Source organism: Equus asinus, chromosome 10 (assembly GCF_041296235.1).
Source record: "Equus asinus isolate D_3611 breed Donkey chromosome 10, EquAss-T2T_v2, whole genome shotgun sequence".
Lineage (NCBI taxonomy): Eukaryota > Metazoa > Chordata > Mammalia > Perissodactyla > Equidae > Equus > Equus asinus.
Window position 1 is genome coordinate 12,678,670 of NC_091799.1, and position 19,765 is coordinate 12,698,434.

A 19,765-nucleotide genomic window follows, 5' to 3' on the forward strand; every position below is an offset into this window, starting at 1 on the left:
CAGCCCTCGGACCTGGCCCTCTCTCCCTCAGCCCTGGAGCCCAGAACACGGTCGCCTCGCTGCACCCAAGCCCTACTCACCCTTCCCACATCACTCCTGGGGCCCTCACTGCCCCCAGGCCATCTGCGTGACCTCACTCCCTCCTGCAGGGCCATCAGGGCTCCAGCCCTCCAGGCATCAGACTGTGCAGACGCAGTGGGTCTCCTGGCCAACGGGAAGCCAGACCTCAGCCACCCAGACCCTCCCCATCCTGACCCACACACACGCATATGTGCACACAGAGACCAGACTCTCCCACCCAATCCTACACACACGGACCAGAGTGACCCCACACAACACATGCCAGCCACACACCCCTCCATGCCCAGCCAGAGCCGCAGCCTCTGCGTGGCCTCCACAAATCTCTCCAGGGCCCCGCCCAGGCGCTCTGACAAACCCTACTGTGCCTCAGCCACCGCTCCTTCTGACGGCGGAAAATTCACGCACGGCGGCAGGCTGGTCATTGCATCTCAGCCTTAATTAAATAGGGCCGCTGAACGGCATTTTAAACAGCGATGTCATTTTCTAATTGACACGGCTCCATTATCAGGAAAAATACTCAAACGGGCCTGAATCGGAGCCGGTGCCCCTCCTCCGCCCTCCCAGAGCAGGACGGCTCAGCTTCAATTTTTAACGGGCTGATGAAATATTCACGGGCCAGGCAGAGGATCACGTTTCCGGAGGTGCAGGATCTCCACCCTCGGCAGGGGCTCCCCGAGCCTGGAGAACACCAAGGTTGGGGAGATGAGGTCATGGTGTCTGGAGGAGCAGAGCGCACGGGGCAGAGGCTGGACACCCGCCTGCCCCACAGCCAGCGCCCTGCTAGGCCCCTGGGCCACGGCTCTTCCCCGGTGCCCCTGTTCTGGGCGCGTCACAAAACTCACTTTGGGGGCAGCCTCCAGTATGCAATTCCCTGGAGGGGGACACTGCAGCCCAAGGTCCCTGGTGACGTCCCCCGGGGCCTCGTGGCCACAGTCCTGCCCTGTCTGGACCTCCAACGCCACCTCCAGGAGAACCAGGCCTGTCCCCGGCATGGTGTTTCCTCAGCAGATATCAGAGGGCCCAGCCCCCAGTGCCAGCAGCTCCTCACCACGGGCACTTACACCTCGAGGCTACAAACACTGTCCTTGAAGGCTGAGTTGGCTGCCCCCGTCTTACAGGGGGAACACTGAGACAGGAGGCTCTCCCCAGGCGCCTGCCCATCGCTGAGGAGCAGGGGCACAGCTCGGGCGTGTGGCGCTCGGGCTCAGAGACATGAGCCCCACGCGCTCGCACGAAGCCCCCGCACACAGAGTGGAGGTGCTGACGTCCCCCTAGGTAAAGGTGAGGACATGGCACCAGCGAGGGGAGGTGCTCAAGCCGGCAGTGGGAGCCCAGCCCCTCAGCCTCCCAGAGCACGTCCCCACGTGCAGCAGGAGGGGGACGAGGTGAGCACCGGCCCTGCGCCTGGCCCACCACCCTCCACCGCCACCTCCAAGCAGAAAACGAGAACGTCCCAAACGAGCAGCCGCTGGGGCGGGCACGAGCCTCCCACCTCGGGGAGTGGACGGGCAGGCGGAGCGAGGCCATCACGCCGGCCTGGGCCGGGCGCTGAGGGCAGGGCTTCCACTCAGCAGGTGCACTCGACTTCCTGTGCCAGCCCCACAGTGAGCCAGGCCAGGGACAGGGCTGCAGGGCCAGCACGATCCTTCCTGTGCCCTCGAGGAGGAAGACACCGGACAGGAACTTCAGGGAGCAGGAGCCCCCAGTGGGCAGCCCCCAGGGAACCGCCAGCCCCCAACATGCCATCGGTGCGGTTCCGTGGCACCAGCCTTGAGACAAAAGCAGACATCCTCCTTCACAGATGAAGAAACTGAGGCTCAGAGGGGAGCAGGGCCCCCCAGAGTATCAGCCAGTAGGTGGGGGCGAGGGTGTGGGCCCCGAGTCTCTGCTGCCAACGCTGCGTTTAGCGCTCCACTCTGCAGCGCCAGCCTCCGAGGGCTCTCTGGGGACCATCCCCGTCCTCCCCAGCCTCCTCCCACCCCAAGCACGGGGCAGCTCCCGTGCATCCTGCCGTGCAAGCCTGACACTGACCAGCTGCCCAGTTGGCCTGGACAGGTCGTTTAATCAAAGTGCACGATCGGCACAGCATCTCCCGACACCGCTGGGCAAACGCGGCCGCCTGGCCATCTGGCAGACCTGCTCTTTCTGACCCAGGCCTGCACGTGCTCTGGACAAGGGCGTGAGTCGTGGTCCAGGGCCCAGGGAAGGGGGATCAGCAGTACCAGGGACCTCCAGGCAGCAGGAGCTGGCCGGGCCAGGAGGGGAGGAGAGTGTGAAAGTCAGAACGGCGTGGTGCGTGCTGTCCACACAGCTCCCCCCACCCAGGCCAGCCCACCCACGCATGCCTCCAAGCAGCCTCCCTAAGTGGGCAACACCCTTGGGCTCGCCCCGGGGGACCATCTGCACAGAGCTGCGGTTCTGGGGTACATGTGGCCAAATGCACACTCACACCAGGGCGCGGGCAGCCCTGGGTGGGAATGAAGACCCCAAACCTTGTGAGACACGATGGCGGGCCCACGGGGACGGGGACCAGCGTGGGGCCCCCGATGTCACTGGCCCGGCCCCCCATCCCAGTCTACAAATGCTCCCAGCACGTCAGGAGTTTGAGGGGCCGGGACATCCCTGCCCCCAGCCCAAGCCCTCTGGTCACCACCGCCAGGTGCACAGCTTTGCAACAAGAGACATGGCCCCACTCAGCCCCCAGAATCTGGGACATCAAACCTCCCGCACGCACCACCTAAATCTCACGCATACACTGGCACCACCCGCGGCCCGGGGCCAGGTCCCAGCCCACCAGCCAAGGCCCACCGACACAGCCCACGGAGCGGGCTGCTTTTCCCCACCCACTCTCAAAGGCCAGGCCCCTCCTCCAGAGCCCCCAGCCCATCTCTGTCCACCCCCGTCCGCTGCAACTGGGGTCGCCTGCCCTCCCCACCCACCAAAGCCAGCCAGGCCCCCCACCAGGCCGAGGCACCCCGTGGCCAAAGCCACCCTAAGAGGGACAATGGACAACACACAGGTGACCAGGCCCAAAGCAAGGGGCAGCGGGGGGACAGCGGCTCCAGACCCAGTTGGGGCCTGGTCCAGGGTCTGGGTCTGCAGGCCCTGCCAGACCCCCTTCCTGGGAGGGCCTCCACAGGGCCCTGGGGAGGCAGGGGCAGTGCTCAGGGACCCCCCACCGTCGCTGTGGGTCCAGGGGCAGTGCAGGTCCCTGCCCAGGTGGCGTGCACAGCCAGGCATCGCCCACCCACTGGGTAAGGGCCCTCCCTTCATCGCTTGTGACAGAACTGGGTCTCGGCATGCCTGTCCCCTCCCCACAGCTCCAACGCCCACGGGGCAGGCCCAGAGAAGGCGCTGACCAGCCCAGACAGCCAGCGGGGTGGGTCTGCCATTCCCGAGGCGGGGCCGGTGCTTAGGGCTCTCAGAGTGCCACCATAGCCCAGGGACTGGGACCCCGGGCACCAGCTAACCTGACCTTGCCGTCCAGCAGCCCCAGGAGGTCTCCGGGCAGACACCCGAAGCCTGACAGCAAGCAGGTAGGCAGGCCCAGGACTCGGCGCGGGCACGACCCCCTCGGAAGGGAGAGTGACTCTCTGAAGAGGGGTCCCACAGCTGCCAAACTTGGCCACAAGCGGGTCAACGTCCCCCGAGATCAGCTCGCCATGCACAGCTCCCCAGCAATGACCAACCCCGCCCTCGGCAGGCCCTGAATGCACCGCCCGGAGGTCACCGCCACGCGCACCCATCCTGCCACCATCACCGTCTCGCCACCTCAGCAAGGCCACTCTGACCCAACTGCTGCCTGTCCTTGCTCTCAAGCCTCAGTCACACTGACGAAATGCTGCGCCTAGAACATTCCACGCTCTGACCACAGACCCCAAAGTCCCAGGTCTCCCGCTCTCCCCATCCCCCTGTGGCAAGACAGCCTCACCCTCCCGCCCACCCACCCGGATGCTGGACCCCTCCTCCCACTCTGCACAAACAGCAGCACCACCCGGGCCCCCACCCCGGCCTGTCAGGCAGGCTGTCACTGCAGCCCAGATCAGCCTGCTGCCCTTGTCTCCACGCCACCACCCCCAGCCCCAGGGCCATTCCCACCAGGGCCAGAGCCTCCCAAACCCCACAGGCAGAGGCCCCGCGGTCGGGACAGGCCCAGCCCTGCAGTGCACCCACCGCAGGCCAACAGGCCCCTCTGCGCAGACCCTCAGGCCGAGCACCCTCCCTCCCCAGGGCCTTTGCACACACCGCTCCCTCAGCCCGGAATGTTCTCCCTCCACATCTCTACCGGCTGCCCCTTCTCATCCTGCAACCTCACCTCTGGTGTCACCCCACATACCCCGGACCTGACCATCGTCACCGCAGGCCCCAGGCCATCCGAGCTGGACCCCTGCACTCCTCGGGGGGCGAGGGTGCAGGAGTCAGAGGGGATCCTGGCTCTGACCGGCCAGACCCGGGAAGGCTCCTCCAGGGCCCTCCTCCTCAGCAGACACCCTGACGCTCCCGCGGTAGCCCCGGCGCTCCAACTCCCCATCCAGCAGGCGGAGGGTGTGGGTCTGCGCCTCGCGCCTGGCCTCCTGGGCTGACCGCGGCACCAGGCTCTGCTCACTCAGGGGCGTGGAGACAAAGGCAGGCTGAACACCGGCGCCCACTGTTAATCTCGGTCAACACCACGCAGGGTGGGCCGTCCTCTGCCCACGATTTACATTTTTATTAAATCGCACAGGAAAATTAGAAACATCATTACTTCCCTCAGTCTTTAACTCTTTCTCTGCCCAGCTCTGCACGCAGCCGCCCATGCCGTCCATCCAAGAGTGATGTCCGGGTTCCCACCCCGCCTCTGCCTGCCTGTCACCTCCACAGCGACCGCAGGCTGTGGGGGAGCGTCCCCACAGCATCCTCCACAGACCCGGGATCCTCCCCACAGCCCAGGGTCCTCCCCCACAGCATCCTCCCCACAGCACACGGCCAGTCCCCCGAGGCCCCGGGTCTAGCAGCATCACCTCACTCCTTCCCCAGTGGCCTCGAGTCAGGCAAAGGGCCTCCCTTGGGCCTCAGTTCTTCTTCTGTACAATGGGAAGATCAGGATCTGGTGGGGTCTCAGCTGGGCCCCCACCGTCACCCCTCTGCCCTGACTGTCGGGACCCGGCCTCCCCCAGTACCCGAGGCCCAGAGAGCCCTGGCCACCCAGAGCCCAGTGAGGTGGCAAGGCCTGTCCCCCGGGCGGCACCTTCCCTTCTCAGCCCCACAGGGTCCCTGTCGGCCCCGTAGGGCTGCGACTAGGAGGCGGGGGCAGCAGCAGACCCCAGAAGTGGGGGCTCAGCCCTGGGGGAGCCACCCGGCACCCAGCCACTTTCCTCTTCCTCCCACAGTGCTGAAGACGGGGGGCGCCAGGACACGGGGCAGGTCCCACAGCCCCTGGGGCACCCACAGTCCAGGAGCGTGAGCCCAAGCCAGGGGACAGACGGGAGCCCTTCAAGAAACCCCTCACAGAATTTGCAGGGCCCTCAGGAGGAAACGAGCAGCTGAGGCACTGATGGCGACAGGGGGGCGAGGCCACGGGAGCCGGGGGGTCTAAGGGGTGACACCCAAGCGAGACTGGAAGGAACAGTGCAGCGGCCACGGGGCAGTGTGGGAAGGGCATTTTGGGGTGAGGACAGCAAGTGCAAAGCCCCTGAGCAGGGGAAGGATGAGGAACATTCTAGCAACAGGAAGCAGATCAGAGCAGCTAGCCCCCACGAGCAGGGAAAGGTGCCAGGTCAGGGTCAGGACTTCCCCCCGAGGACCATGGCAGCACAGGCGGGGTCTGAAGAGGACGGCACAAGTGAATCAGGTACTTTAGAACGAATGAGCGCACAAGCAGGTTCCACGTGGTCCCCAAAGGCACATGGCTCTGGGATGTCAGCACACCCCCACATTCGCACCCCCCCCGAAGCTGCTGCCCCCACTCCCAACATGGTCCCTACACAGGTCAGAGGCCTCAGGTCGCAGGTGTGGGAGAAGCCCTCCCCAGTGAGGGCGTCGAGAAGGACTTCCCATAGGAGGGGGCATCCGGGCACAGCACGCAAAGCGGGTGCAGCACAGCTGCCACTGTCCCGCCATGCGGTGGCCGCTCCGGCGTATCTGTGCCGGGAGCTGACCCAGATTGAGTCATGAATGAAGCGGCCAAGAGTGGAGCCTCTAATTACTTTTCCCTTCTCGTCGTCATGCATTATGCATTGACGGTGGGGGCGGGGGGCACGCAGCCCAGTGAATTCCAGCTTCAGCGGCGCCCTCCCGCCTCGCTCCCCCCGCCGAGGAAGAGCCTTTCTTAGCTCCGTGTTGCACAAACACCTTAAGGGACCAAGCAGGGAGCTAATGGTGGCAGGGCTGGTGGCACCGTGCTGGGGACACTCAGGCTGCTCCCAGACACTGAATTAAGACCCCACAGGAGGGGCCAGGCCAGGAACGCAGGTCAGAGCAACAGAAACATGTACCCATGAGACCCAAGCCCATGGCTGTGGTCCCAGCCTGCCGGAGGCCACTGAGGCCACAACGAGGCTTCTCGACCCGAGTCTGGATCCTCTAGCTGGCCACCTCCATGCCGCCCCAGGCGGGGCTGGGAGGGCCTTGAGCTTACCAGGCGCCCCCACCGCTGACAGCCCAGGGGACACGAGAACCTCGTCACTGCATCCGGGCTCAACTTTGTGTGAACATCAGCTCCAGACACACCCCTGGGAGTCGCCGGCCCCACTGACCGTGGGGTGAGACCGAGGCCCCTGCCCAAGGCCCTGCCACTGCGGGCACTCACCGGCGGCCCCTGGGAGCACCCACTTCCATTTCCTCCACCGTCCACCCTCCGTGGTCCAGCAGATGGGCCACCGCGAGCGATGGACTGGGGCAGAGAGCCAGAGGGCCAGCCTGTTCCAATAGCTCAAGCGACAGACCCCGTGAGCCCCAGGTCTCTGCCAGGCACCTCGGCTGGGGCCGGCATGGCCACACAGTCCACAGTCCACCCCGGGGGGTTGTCACTGACCCCTGCTCCCCCCAACTCCACATCCACTGTCCGACTATGAGACCCAGCACTGATGCTGACCAGGGCTCCGAGCCCCTGTCCCCTCACTACCACCAGGGCGATGGGACAGCAGGCACCGCGACCATGGGGTGGAGGGACTCTAACCCAGGAAAGCTTCCTGGAGGAGGCTTCATATCTGCAGACACCTGACAGAGCAGGAGGCAGGCAGGCGAAGGGGCAGCATGGGCAGGACCCAGAGGAGGGAGCAAGCCTGGCTCCTGAGGACCAAGAGGCATCCAGTGTGGTGGAAGGAGGGGCGCAGGGCGGGCAAAAGGAGAGCCAGGCCAGGTGGGAGTAAGAACTTCATCCTGCCAGCACTGGGGAACCACAGAGGGCGGTGCACAGGGGAGAGTGCAGTCCAACGGCAAAGCAGGGGCCCCAGAGCCCGGAGCCCAGAGCCCCACCTCCAGCCCCAGCCCACCGCACACTGGGAGCCCAGAGGCAGGAACTTAGGGCTCCACCCCACCTTCTCCAGAGAAATCTGGGCCCTGTGGCAGGGCCCGGGTTGGGGTTTTCGTCAGAAACTTCCGGTTTCCCCCAGCCCACGGCTGCTGAGTCAGGAGCACGGGGCGGACCAATCACTGCCCCTGGCAGCAGCGCAGGAAGCCAAGCCCGCTGCCCTCAGGCCAGCCCCGGCTGAGTGAGCCAGCTCCGGCCCCTTCCTGCCCCAGTGCCCCCTCCCCAGGCCCAGAAGCCACAACATCGTCACTTGTCAGTGCTGGAAGTGGGGGAAACTGAGGCCCGGAAGGGGCAGGGTGGACTCGTCCACATTTGGCCCCGTCCCCTCCTCCGGGGCATGGAGCAGATGTGGGGTAGAGGGGACACTCGGCTCAGGCCTGAGAAGGGCTTCAGGGAGGAGGCAGCGCTGGTATCAGACTGGAGGGGCTGAAGAAGAGCGGGGGTGGGGCAGGCACGCAGACAGAGGGAGCAGCCTGAGCAAAGGCTCAGAGGCTGGGACACACAGGGCACCTCTCGGGGCTCTGCTTAGCCAGTGCCCCCCACCAGAGAGACCGCCAGGTCTGGGGGGTGCTGACCGTGGTTGGGCCATGCTGGCTGGCAGTGGGCCTGTGAGCACTGCAAGCAGGAGGGCAGAAGGGCAGAGGGCGTGGGGACGTCACATCTGCTGACCAAGCCCCTGCCCCCACTCAACCTCAGAGAGGAAACGCTCTTTCCCACAGTTACGAAAGACCCTCTTCGCTTGAAGGAAGAAGGCGAACCCAGAGCACACCATCCCATGGCTCAGGGACGCGCTCGCTGGGGCCGGGCGCTGGCCCCACAGCCCGGGGGTCCACCCACCAGGGAGCCACCTGCCTGGACACACGTCCCTGCCCAGGCCGCGAAGCAGGGAAAGGCCAGTAGGGACTGGACGGGGAACTGAATGCCCCAAGTCCATGCCAAAGCCGCACCTGGCAGTGGGTCTCGCTTCCATGCCCTGGGAGATTCCTGGGCCCCAGAACAGTTCCCGAACCAGCAGCCCCTGAAGCCGCCCCTCCCAGGGAAACGCTTCCTCCCAGGGGAGTAGGACGCTCCCATCCTCCCCACATTCCAGGCCCCCCGGCCCCGGGGCAAGAAACTCCTCTCCCCACCTGGCAGATGAGGAGACTGAGGTTCAAATGGGCCCCCAGCCACCACTCTTCTCCGCTTCCAGGCAAGAACTGAAGGTCTGGCCCTACTTAAGATCACCCTCGTGGCCACTCTAGATACAAGCGTCATCACCCCAAGCCGCAGATGACAAAGTCCAGGCTCAGAGAGGGAGACACTACCCCAGGTCACACAGCCACAAAGGGCTGAGTGAGGACCTGAGCCAGGCATCTGAGTCCTGCCACCCCAGCTCTCCAGGGCCACCCAGCTCATACATGGCCTCCCGGGCTCCGAGGAAGAGCCCCTCCTCCCAGCAGTGATGAGGGAGCCCCATCGACCAGACGCCCTCTGCCCACGCCACCTCCAAGGGCAGGGCGGTGGAAATCCCATAATCTCTGGGGCCTCTCCAAGGAGGAGGTGCCCCCGCCCGCCTCGGCCCCGGGATTCAGTTTCCGGGCCTCTAATCAAGGGATCACCGACAACCCTGGCAGCCGCACGTGCACGCACCGCCAGGCACCTCCACGACCACACCACCCACATCGCTCACGCCAGCAGGACAGCAGCCGCCTGCCACGCTCCGCTCAGCCAGCCAGAATGGAAAGGCCAGGAGCGAGGCAGGCGGGTTCCTCCATTGTCAGCACTGTCCATTATCCCCCAGGGTCAGGATCCCCAGAGCAGAGCCCACCGAGCGGGCCTGGGCAGCCCCACCTGGTGCCCTGCAGGAAGTAGGCCTGTAGGCTGTGCCCGGAAAGCCCACCAGGCACCTCTGGGTGGGCCGAGGGTCCCGGGTCCCGGGTCCCAATGGGGCTCAGCAGGACAGAATCCAGGATCAGCTGGCTCCTCGGCATCTGCCACCACTGCCCAGAGACGGAGAGACCACGACACAGGCACCTATGGGTGCAAAGGCAGGGCGGGCCGGGCCTGGCGTCCTCATGGAGCTTGTGTCCTTCATCCACCCTCAGCCGCCTCGGCAACGCATCCTGACGCAGAGCCCAGAGCCCAGAGCCCTCAGGGCCAGCAGCATGCCCCGTCTCATCCAGACTCTGTCCAGGCCCTGACGGTCCGGCACCTGGCAGGCACTGAGCACTGGTGGGACGAGCCTTCCCGCGTGGAAACTGTCTGTGCCTGCGTCCCCACTGGGGTGAGCAGCCCCCACATCAGGGCTGCACAGGCCTTCTAATCTGACCCCACAGCCACGGCCCATGCCCGGGCCCACAGCAGGCCCTGCAGAAACCCCGCCCGCTTCGCTGGAACGGCTCTGCCTGGTCTGCCCAGCCTCGCCTCCCTGCGCCTGCAACAAGCAGTACGACGCAGCGGCTCTGGGGCCTGGCCACCTGTGGGACCTGAGCAGCGGCTGCCGCTCTCTGCGCCTCAGTTTCCTTGTCTGTAAAATGCAGGGAAAGGGCATGCAATTGGCCGCCCCATACTCACAAGCTGTGTGGCCTTGAGGATCTGCTCAGCCTCTCTGAGCCCAGTCCTCACCTGTCAATGGACTGCAGTGGGCTTGGCACAGGCTGGCACCCGGGCACTTGGTGGACTGTGGCTCACCAGCCTTCCACCTGAGCCGCCGACTCCACTCAGGCCTGGGAGCCACGGGGGCCTGGTGCTCTCTCTGGCCTGACCACGCAATTCAGGACACCCCTCCACCAAATGCCTGCACGGGGGCTAGCTGTGCTCGCGCAGGTGGCCCTGGGGAGATGTCCCGAGCCTGGGGTCTCCGTGTCCCCCAGAGCCAGCCGCACTCATCACAGAAAGACCCCAGCTGGCCAGATGCTCCAACGACCCCACCCAAGGAGCGGGCTTTGCTGACCCCACAGCACGGCCGGCCCCTCCGTGGGTCAGGCCAGGGCCCAAGATGGACACAGCCTAAATAGGGCTGGGCCTGGCCCTGCCCTCAACACACCCCGTCGTCCAGCCAGATCTGAGGCAGGAACACCCTGTAGTTATTTACCCGCCCGTCCACGGCCCACCCCGCCCAACTCAAACACCCACACCGGTCACCCGGTCTCCTCTGTCACGGCCATCCCAAGCCTCAACCTCCAGCAGAGAACCAGGGGAGGAGTGTGAGGAAACTGAGTCATGCAGCAAGGCACACCTACTCCACCACCCCTCCCCACCGCTGGCCCCAGAGGAGGAAAAGGGGCCACCCTGCAGAACTACCTGGGGAGGGTGTGAGCTCCCCGTCACCAGGTGTGTGCAAGCCAAGCTGCCAAGCCCCCCTGGGGTTACACACACACACACACTCGCCTTCTCAGAGGCCCAAGCCTGGGCCAGGAAGCCGGGTGGAGTCTGGAGGGCGGGACCTCTCTAACCCAGAGTTGCTAAAAAGAGCCAACAGGGAAGTAAAAATAGGAAATAAAAATAAAGTTGCTGCAGCCAGCCTGGTGTTTTTGTAGGAAACAAGGCATCTCCCCAGGGCGGGCTCAGCTCCGGGCCCCTCCCAGGTGAGGAATGTCTCCCCCTCCTCCAACCTCCAGCTGCCATCAGGACTTCAACCGTGTGTCCCCAGGCAGGAGCAGGAAGGGCCTCACGGAGGAATCCCCAGGACCTGGTTCGAATCCCAGCTCTGCCGCTAACCAGCCACGTGACCTCGGGCACGGAGCTGAGCCCCTTTCACCAGCGATGGTGCAGACACACCTCCCGGGTGCAGAGGGCGGGAGGGAGGGCAGATCCGGCACCCCCGGCCCCCCCACAGCAGGGGTGGCCCCCCACACTCAGGTCAGCCACACCCCTCTCTCCACCAGGTCCCCTCCAGGACCCTCCCCAACGGAGCCCCCACTCTGCCCCAAAGGTGGGTGGCCAGGACGTAGAACAGAGACTGGAGGGAGACGGAGCCTGGCTCACCGTGCGGCTCTCAGACCTCAATTTCCTCATCTAACAATCAGAGGAAGGCTTCCTTCCTATCCGTTCCTGTTGGACCTTCCCAGGGTTGGCACTAGGATCATTCGCACTAAAGTGTGCATGACTGACCCTGGCTTCAGGATTGGCTCATTCTTCCCAGGTAAAGAACTCCACAGCAGAGAATGATCTGATCCTAGAGCTGAGACACCCCAGCCAGAGAGCAAGGGAGGGTCATCGGGGCCAGGGTGCAGCTCACATATCCACTGGCCTCCCCATCCCTGGTGGTGTAACGATGCTCCGCTACTGGCTTCACACGGTGAGGCACCTGCAGGGGCAACGCAGCACTGGGCTGAGTCTGCCCCAGGCACCTGCTGAAAGGGAACATGAGTGCTCCAGACGACAGGGGCTGCCTGCCACCACCGGGGCCTGGAACAGTAGGACGTGTGCCACATGTGGCACAGGCATGGCACACACATCACACGTGCATGTACGAGCCCCACTGACCCAGCAGGTCCTGCTTCAGATGTCCTCATCCTCCCAGGAGCCCCTTCAGGCCCCGCCACGGGATCTGATGTTCATACCCCCTCGCCACTCCCTGGGAACCGGGGCGGGCCCTGGAGGACTGGCCAGGGGAGCCTGGGGGTGACATCACTGGTCTGACCCAGCACCGGTTGGCCCCAAATCACCCTCCAGCCTAAGGTCCTTCTAGAACAGACATCTGCTCTTAGCCCTCTCCATTCTCTGGCCCTCAGGAGAAAACCCCAATTCTTCATACAGCTCGCCTGCCCCGCCGGTCTCCACGGACTTTTTCAGCACCTCCTGGCTCTGACCTGCCCGGGCCTCGCTGCACACATACCCGGGGCTGTGCCTGCCCCATGTCCCTGCCCACGCTGACCCCTCGGCCAGGACTTGAGGGGTGGTCCTCAAGGCCCTAGCTAACCAGGGACCCAGGGGGTCAGGGCGGTAGGCCCACCTACAACCTGGACTCACCTGTGCTGGCCGGCGGGGGTGAGGGTCATAGGGCACACAGAATAGACACACACACACACACAGGGCACAGAGAATAGACACACACAGGGCACACAGAATAGAGACACTCAGAGGCTTGCACACGTTCACTCTGGCTCCAGACCCCAGTCACAGGAGTGACCCTGCCTAGTCCCTTCGCCCCACGTGGTTCTGACTCCAAGGCCAAGGAAGATGCGGGCAGGACAGGGCCCTGAGGGCAGGGGTGTGGGGAGCAGTGGGCAACACGCCCGCCTCCAGGTCCTGCCCTTTCTGCCTAGCACTCTCCGGCTCCAGACCCTCTGAGTGGGACAGGGAGCATGAGGTAGGGGTCCCCGTAGGCATGAGCAAATGGCCAGAGGGCAGAACCTGGACCCCTCAGCCTCTGGGTCCTGGTCTCCAAGCCCGAGGTCAGGGACTCCCGCAGCCCACCCTGAGCAGGCACATGGTGACCCAGATCCCAGCTCGAAGCCCCAGGCCCCGGCCGGTGTGGGCCGCCAAGCACCAAGCGTGGAGTGCAGACAGCCAGGAGGACAACAGTGGCGATGAAAGGCAGCTCGTTGTTCTCAGAAGCGGGGGGAGTGGGGGCAGGGCCGGCTGCCAAGAGGGGCGGAGGGTCAGCAGGGGAGAGAGGTCAGGGCGGGCCGTCTCCAGAGCCCTGGAGGGACCTCCTCGCTCTGGGGTCCCCTGAGACACCCAGGTCCCCACGAGGCCTGCTCACTCCCCCAGGCCATGATGTGCCTGCCCAGTGCCAGAGTGATGGCGGGGGAGAGGGGGCCCAGGGGCCCCTCTGATAGCGAGCTCCACAGCTTATCAGCCGCGTCCAGGGCCAGCGGGGTCTCCGGGGCCATCCCCTCCCCCACCCCACCAGCCAGCGAGCGCGTCCCCACTGCCCAACAGGGGAGACCGTAGTGTCCACAGGCAGATAAGTCTCAGCCAGGGCTGCAAACAGGGAGGGCAGCCCACTCAACTGCCCGCCGCGGCCGGGCACATGCACAGGGACACACCTCTCCCCAGCACTGCGGCCAGTGACGAGACCAGGAGATGTGACCTCGCCCTGTGACCCAAACCAGCCCGGGTGGGAGGAGCAGGGCACCAGCAGGCCGGGGCCAGTCAGCCCAGACCCAGCACTGCCTGCGGCCCCACAGCCAAGAGGACGCAGATGGCGCCCGAGCTGAGGCGGCCCTCCGAACACCACCATGCCTCCTCCATTGACCCTGTCCCACGCCAGCCATGCGAGCCAGGAAGAAGTGGGCAGGGGTCGAATGCCCAGGGGTCGGCCTGTCCCTGGCCAGGGGGCGCATCCACACAGCCTGAGGCGGGGGCCCTGAGAGGCCCCCTGACCCCAGGCCTGCTGTGCACCTGCCTGTGGCGGCTCCTGTCCCCTTGGCCCCACAGCCCTGGGGCTTTCACGAGCCTCATCTGCAGGCATGGAACCTGAGACAGGTCAGCCAGGCCATGTCAGCTGGAGGCGCAGGCTCCGGACTGCCAGCACCCTGGATCCAGGCAGCAGCAGCCAGTCAAAAGCCCGGGCAGCCCTCCTGGCATGGGCCACGCGGGTGCCAGGCGAGGAGCGTGTGGTGGGAGCCAGTCTCCACCCCCGTGATCACAGACACGCCACACCCGCTCCGTGCCCCCAGCTGCAGCCGGGGGAAGTGATCTCTCTGGGCTGCCAAATGCGCTCTTTCAACAGACCGCCGAAAGCAGAGACCCTGGCCTGGGGGCAGAGGGCACGGTGGGAACAAGCCAGGGAGCCCGGGCAGCCACTGAAAGCCCAGTGCCCATCCACCCCCAGGGCAGAGATGAGCTCCCCCGCCACCGCCCAGGGGTGGCATTGCTGGGGCCCGGACACAGGTGGCCGTCTGGGATGGAAGTCCCTCCTTGCTGCATCTGGGCACTGAGTCTAAGGGACACCCAGGCTCTCCCCAGCAGCAGGAGGCAGCTGCACCCACATCAAGCAGAGCCGGGGATCGGGGGCTTGCCCCGCGGGCAGGAACACAGCCACGGCAGCCTTGGCCGCAGCCTCCCCGGGGGGCTCCCAGGGCCCCCAGCTGCAAGCACTGGCCCAGGGAATCCTCTAGGGCGACTCTCACAGTCCCAGACTCTCCCTGCTCCACTCCTGGGAGCCAGCATGAGGCTAGACACACAGCAGGACCTCCCTCCCTTGGAAGTCCAAACAGACCCCCAGAAGGAGAGTGATTCAAATAATGATAACAACTTTAAAGCTCATCTCCACGAGTGGAGGGCTCACCCCCACATTTCTGAAATGGAGGGGACAGGGGGAGACCGCTGCAGAGAGCACTAAGTCATTCAACAAACATTTCGCGAGGCTGGTGCAGCGTCTGGCGCTGTGGGTTCGGCACCAAACAAGACCTATGAGCCGAGCCCACAGACCAGCGGGGTGCTCTGAGGCCTCGGGGCCCGCGGGAACAAGAGCCACACCCGATCAGCAATGTCTGCCAAGGGTCCGGGCCGGGAGCAGCAGCTCGCCGCTGTGTACTTCCCACCTCCAACTCAGTCCAACATCCTTCCTTCCATTTTACAAATGAGGAAACCGAGATAAAGCGAGAGGAAGTAGCGTGCTCCAAGTCACAAAGTTCATGTGGCCGAGCCGGAATGGGACAGGCAGGGGGACAGGCAGGGGCCCCGAGCAGGCCACCCTCTCGGGCCAGCAGTCTGGAGGGGTGGCCTCTTGGGGGTGAGGTTCCCTGGGGTCCTAGCCTTGAGGGAGGGCAGGCCCCAGGGCCCAGGGAGACAGAAGAGGGTGGAGGGAAGGCCTGGCCCCTCCCCCACCCGGGCCCCTCCCTCCAGCCGGGCCCAGGGAGGCCGCAGCCGGTACTGCCCCGCCCAGGCCAAGGCCCACCTCCCCACTGTCTGAGCCCCGGGTGGCCAGGCATCCAATGCCTCAGGCCCCACCTGCCAGCCCTGCTCCCGACCTTGCTCCTGGGCGGAAAGTCCAGGCGCAGGGGTGAGGCGGGGGCGGCTCTGCCACCTCCCGTGGACTCTGGCCCCAATCAGAGCTGTTTTCCTCAATCCAGGCGAGGGGGGGGGCGGTGAGGGGCCACCAGACAGCCCGGTGACCTCCCAGGAGGCTCCAGGGCAAACGACGTCTGGAGCTGCCCACGGGGAGAGGCGCATGGGCCCCAGGAATGAACCGAGCGATGTCGGACAGACGGACAGGTGGGGAAGGGACCCCCAGCGGCTCCAGCCAGAGAGGGACGCAAGAATGGCCACTCACCCCAAGAGCCGGAGCTATGAGCGGGTGGAACAGCACGCGGTGGGCCGGCGTGGGTCATGCTCCCGACCAGGACATTCCAGGGCCCAGGAAGCAGAGGGGACATCAGGCCAGCAGGGGACTGGCTCAGAGGGGCTGAGCAGCAACCAGGCCCACTCCCAGCCTCACCTCCTGGCAGGGTTAATCATTCCCAGACCAGCTGACCACACCCCCGTGCTCACATGGTTCCTCACCAGCACAGAGCTGGGACCCGGCCAGCGAGGGGCAAGTCAGAGGAGCCTGACCATGCAGTTGGACCCTCTGAAGTCCTCCAGGGAGGACCCCTACCCACACACACAGGGGCATCCCCTCTCCATACCCTTGGCTGGGGCTAGAACACTCATTCTCTCTGCCTTGATTCCCTTCCCAAAGCCCACCCAAGAAACTCCTATTCATCCCTTAAAACCCATCTACAACATCACCTCCTCTTTGAAGCCTCCCTGACTTCCCCCAAGCATTTTACAGGTAAGGCAACTGAAGCCCGGAGAGGTGAATTTGCTAACCCAAGGCCGCACAGCCCCCAACTCAGAGCTGGCACTCACTGATCATATGGGGTAGCCTCTCTCACCACAAGTTTTAAATGTGAGAAAGCCAGGGAGAAGAGGGAGTGGTGCTCAATGTGGCAGGGGAGGCCACAGGGCCACATGACACCAAGCAGAGGCCTGACCTCCACACTGAGGGCAATGGGGAGCTGTGGAGCCTCCCCTCAGGCAGGGGAGGTCAGAGCTCAAGGGAGAGAATGGGCTGGCCTGGCCCCTGCTCTGCCCAGCTCCCACTTGTGAGGTTCACTATTTCTCCATGACACACTGCTCACCCCTACAGGGTCTGCCATACCACTCCCAGTCCAAACCAGAGCCGGACTGGAGTGAGTGTACACACCCCCAGCCAACTCAGAGCCCATGGCTACCTGCCCCCCTCAACCTGGGGAGGGCACATAGCCATTTTCCGAGGACCTGGTCTCCAGCCGTGCCACCCGAGCACACAGCCACCAGCTCGTGGGAATAAGGCCAAGGTGCCAGGAGGGAAGGGCAGAAGCCCCTGGCAGCCAGGGCCCCAGGGAAACCGAGGCCAGGAGAGGAGACGGGACCTGCCCAGGGACACAGCAAGCTGGTCAGAGCAGACCCGGGCCACCCGCCCAGCCCCAGGCTGCACCCCTGCATGGGAGTGGCTGCCTTGCCCTGGGGAGGCAGGGGTGGGTAACTGCCCACCCACCCCAGCGGGGCAGGACAAGGGGGCTCAGGGGACTCCTGGAGCGCCACCGTGCAAACGTCTCCCGGGAGGAGCAGAAACAGCTCTGTGGGGGGCACCCCAGGCCACTCTGGGCGAAGCCGGGTCACGGGGGTGCGCGGGAGGCACCGACTGTCTCGAGGAAGGACGCTCACCTCGGCTGGGGCTCCAGAGCTGGCCTTCAGGGCCCTCAGGAGCAGGGGCAAGTCAGGCACATCATTCGACGTCCCCGAGTCTGAGGTCCACAGCCCGAAAAGGCAAACGGGGCCGTCCACATGGAAAGCTGAGCAGGAGGACGGCTCAGCACAGGGCCACCACCACAGCCACCAGTGACCACTGCTGCCCAACGCTCAGCCCTGCCTCCGAGGGGCAAGCGGCCAGCAAGGCGGGTGCTCTGGACACAAGGCCCAAGTTGACTGGACAGTAAGGACTGGACCAGCCCGCCAGCCCCCCTGGCAGCCCCTCGCCAGGTCACTGGGCGCATCCTCCACGGCATGGGGATCAAGCTGCCACAAACAGGCAGCCATGGGGTCTTCTCCATCCCACTCCTTCATCAAGTGAGCATGTCCTGGACGCCTGTGCGGGCTGCTGCAGGGCTGTGCACGCTGCCGACCGGCTCTGCCCTCGGGAAGCCCCGGAAACAAGAGACGGCAGGGTGGGCAGCCGGCACAGCGTCACGAGCCTGTGCCAGCCGACCACCTGCTCTACAGGATGGCCTCAACGCCCACCGCGTGCGCTGCACCAGCTCATCCTCCCGTGTCCCCACGAGGCTGCAGGGTTACCCACGTCACGCACGAGGAAGCAGCAGGCAAAGGGCCAGAGGATGTGATGGCGGGGCGGAACCCCAGCAGCCAGCATCAGGTCCAAAAGGTGTCACCATCCCGCACCCCACACAGAGCACAGACGACCGAGGACGGCGGGCTGGCTCCGGCCAGGGAAGGAAGCGGGCTTCCGGGACGACTTGCCTCAGAGCTGAGCCTGCAGACGGGCGGAGACAGACGGGAGCGGGGACAGGGAGCTGCAGGTGGAGCCGCAGGCCAGCCAGCCCCAGGGGTGTCTGCTCCAGAGGGCTTCGCACAAGGCGGCTGTCCACCGGGAGCCCGTGAGCGCAGCCTGGGCCACCTGGGCTGTCACCGCCTGACCTCTGCCTGGGGCCAGGGCGGGCACTTAAGCTAAATTGGTCAATTATGGGATGCTTAGCTCCCTCCCGGGGGCTTCCAGCCCCCTCGGTTCCGGGCAGCAGCACCAGGAAGCCTGTTGAATCAGTAACCTCATTACGGCCCAGCGGCCACACCCGGGGCCGGCTTTGAACTCCATGGGGCTTATCCATGGCCACTGGAGGATTTACACACGCCTGGCCCTGGCCCAGCTCACTCTCCGCTCCCCTGCCCTCCCCTCCCCTCAGTGCTGGAGGCTCCAGATTCAGGACGGTCAGGCCAGCAGCAGCCTCTGCTGAGACCCATCACCACCAGCCCGTGCCCCGGACACAGTCGGGGAAACTGAGGCACAACTGGACACCACTGTTGCTCAGAAGGGCCAAGGAGCCCAGGGCCAGACGGAGGGCTCCCCTTTGTACCCCAGCCCCAGCTAACAGCTCTGGGCCACCTGTCTCAGGAACTCAGAGCCAAGCGCCAATTGTGAATGTCTCAGGAAAGAGGACCTCGAGCTCACACGAAGGCCCTCAGGGGCTCCAGCCTCACAAGGGCCCCCCAATGTCCCACTGCCCAGCCCCAAGGCTAGTCCCTACCATGGCCCTCAGGTCCCTGCCCTGACCCCAGGAGGCCCACCACCCTGCTCCCCATAGAGAGCCTGCCCCCCAACTTCGTCCAGTGCTCTGGGCCCGGCACATCCTTCCCAGGTCCGGGCTTGGGCCCTCTCGGCTGCCAGACTGTTCCATCACCTTTCCCAGAGACCCCAGGCCCCCTCAGCGAAGCCACTAGCACCCCAGGCTCTGGGGCATCTCAGTTAACGTCGGGGGTGCATGGGGGGAGTGCATGGGGTGGAGAGCATCTCCCCAAGGACAGTCCAAGAGCCCAGAAGGGAGAAGGCAACAGGAGGAGAGCCAGGGCCGGGGCGGGGCCTCCTCCCCCAGCCCCGTGCTCAGGGAGGCGGAGATCCCAGCCCAGCCCAGGGGCCCAGCCTGGCCCCCAGGCAGCCACTCAGAGTCCCACCTCCAGCTCCAGCTGCTGTGCTGAGTGGCCCACCCAGGGCAGGGGAACAGCCCACTCACAGAGGCACCTGCTGTGTCAGGCTCCAAGCCCACCTGGGTCCCCTCCTCCTCCCACCCCTGCCTGCCTCCAGCTCACCCTCTGCACAGAGCTGGAGGGCTAATTCCAACTATGAGTGTCACCGCACGCCCACAGCCCCCACGGCTCCCGGGCCCCCACACACCCGACCCAGTGTCTCTCCAGCCTCCTCTCACATGTCACCACCTCTCCCAGCTCAGCCACGAGGCCTCGAGGCCGGGCCTCAGGGCCTCTGTCTTAACTGTCCCTGCCACCCGCAGTGCCCCTCCCCCCCAACCTGTTGCAACTCTGCCTCTCCTCCCGAGCCCACGCCAGTAACAGAACCGGCCCCAACAGGAAGCCACCGTCACCCCTCCATTCCTCACGCCTCCCTCACACGTGTGCCCCAGGAGCTGCGTGGACGGGACTCAGAGGGCAGGTCTGGGTCCTTCTGAGAAGAGCTCCTCGAGACTCTTCAGG

At 65.3% G+C, this 19,765-nt stretch overlaps 1 protein-coding gene across 3 annotated transcripts in view; it reads right to left on the reverse strand.

The window, feature by feature from the left end:
* RXRA (retinoid X receptor alpha) overlaps window positions 1-19,765 on the reverse strand; it is a 102,189-nt gene that overhangs the window by 76,337 nt on the left and 6,087 nt on the right. Inside the window, exon 1 of one of the 3 annotated variants that reach the window (XM_070518416.1) lies at window positions 15,798-15,911. The exons of the other annotated variants lie outside the window; for them this stretch is intronic. Coding sequence (XP_070374517.1) covers window positions 15,798-15,900 — 103 coding nt within the window. The 5' untranslated portion in view covers window positions 15,901-15,911. Of the gene's footprint in view, window positions 1-15,797; window positions 15,912-19,765 lie in introns of those variants that run through there. 3 annotated transcript variants of the gene reach the window in all.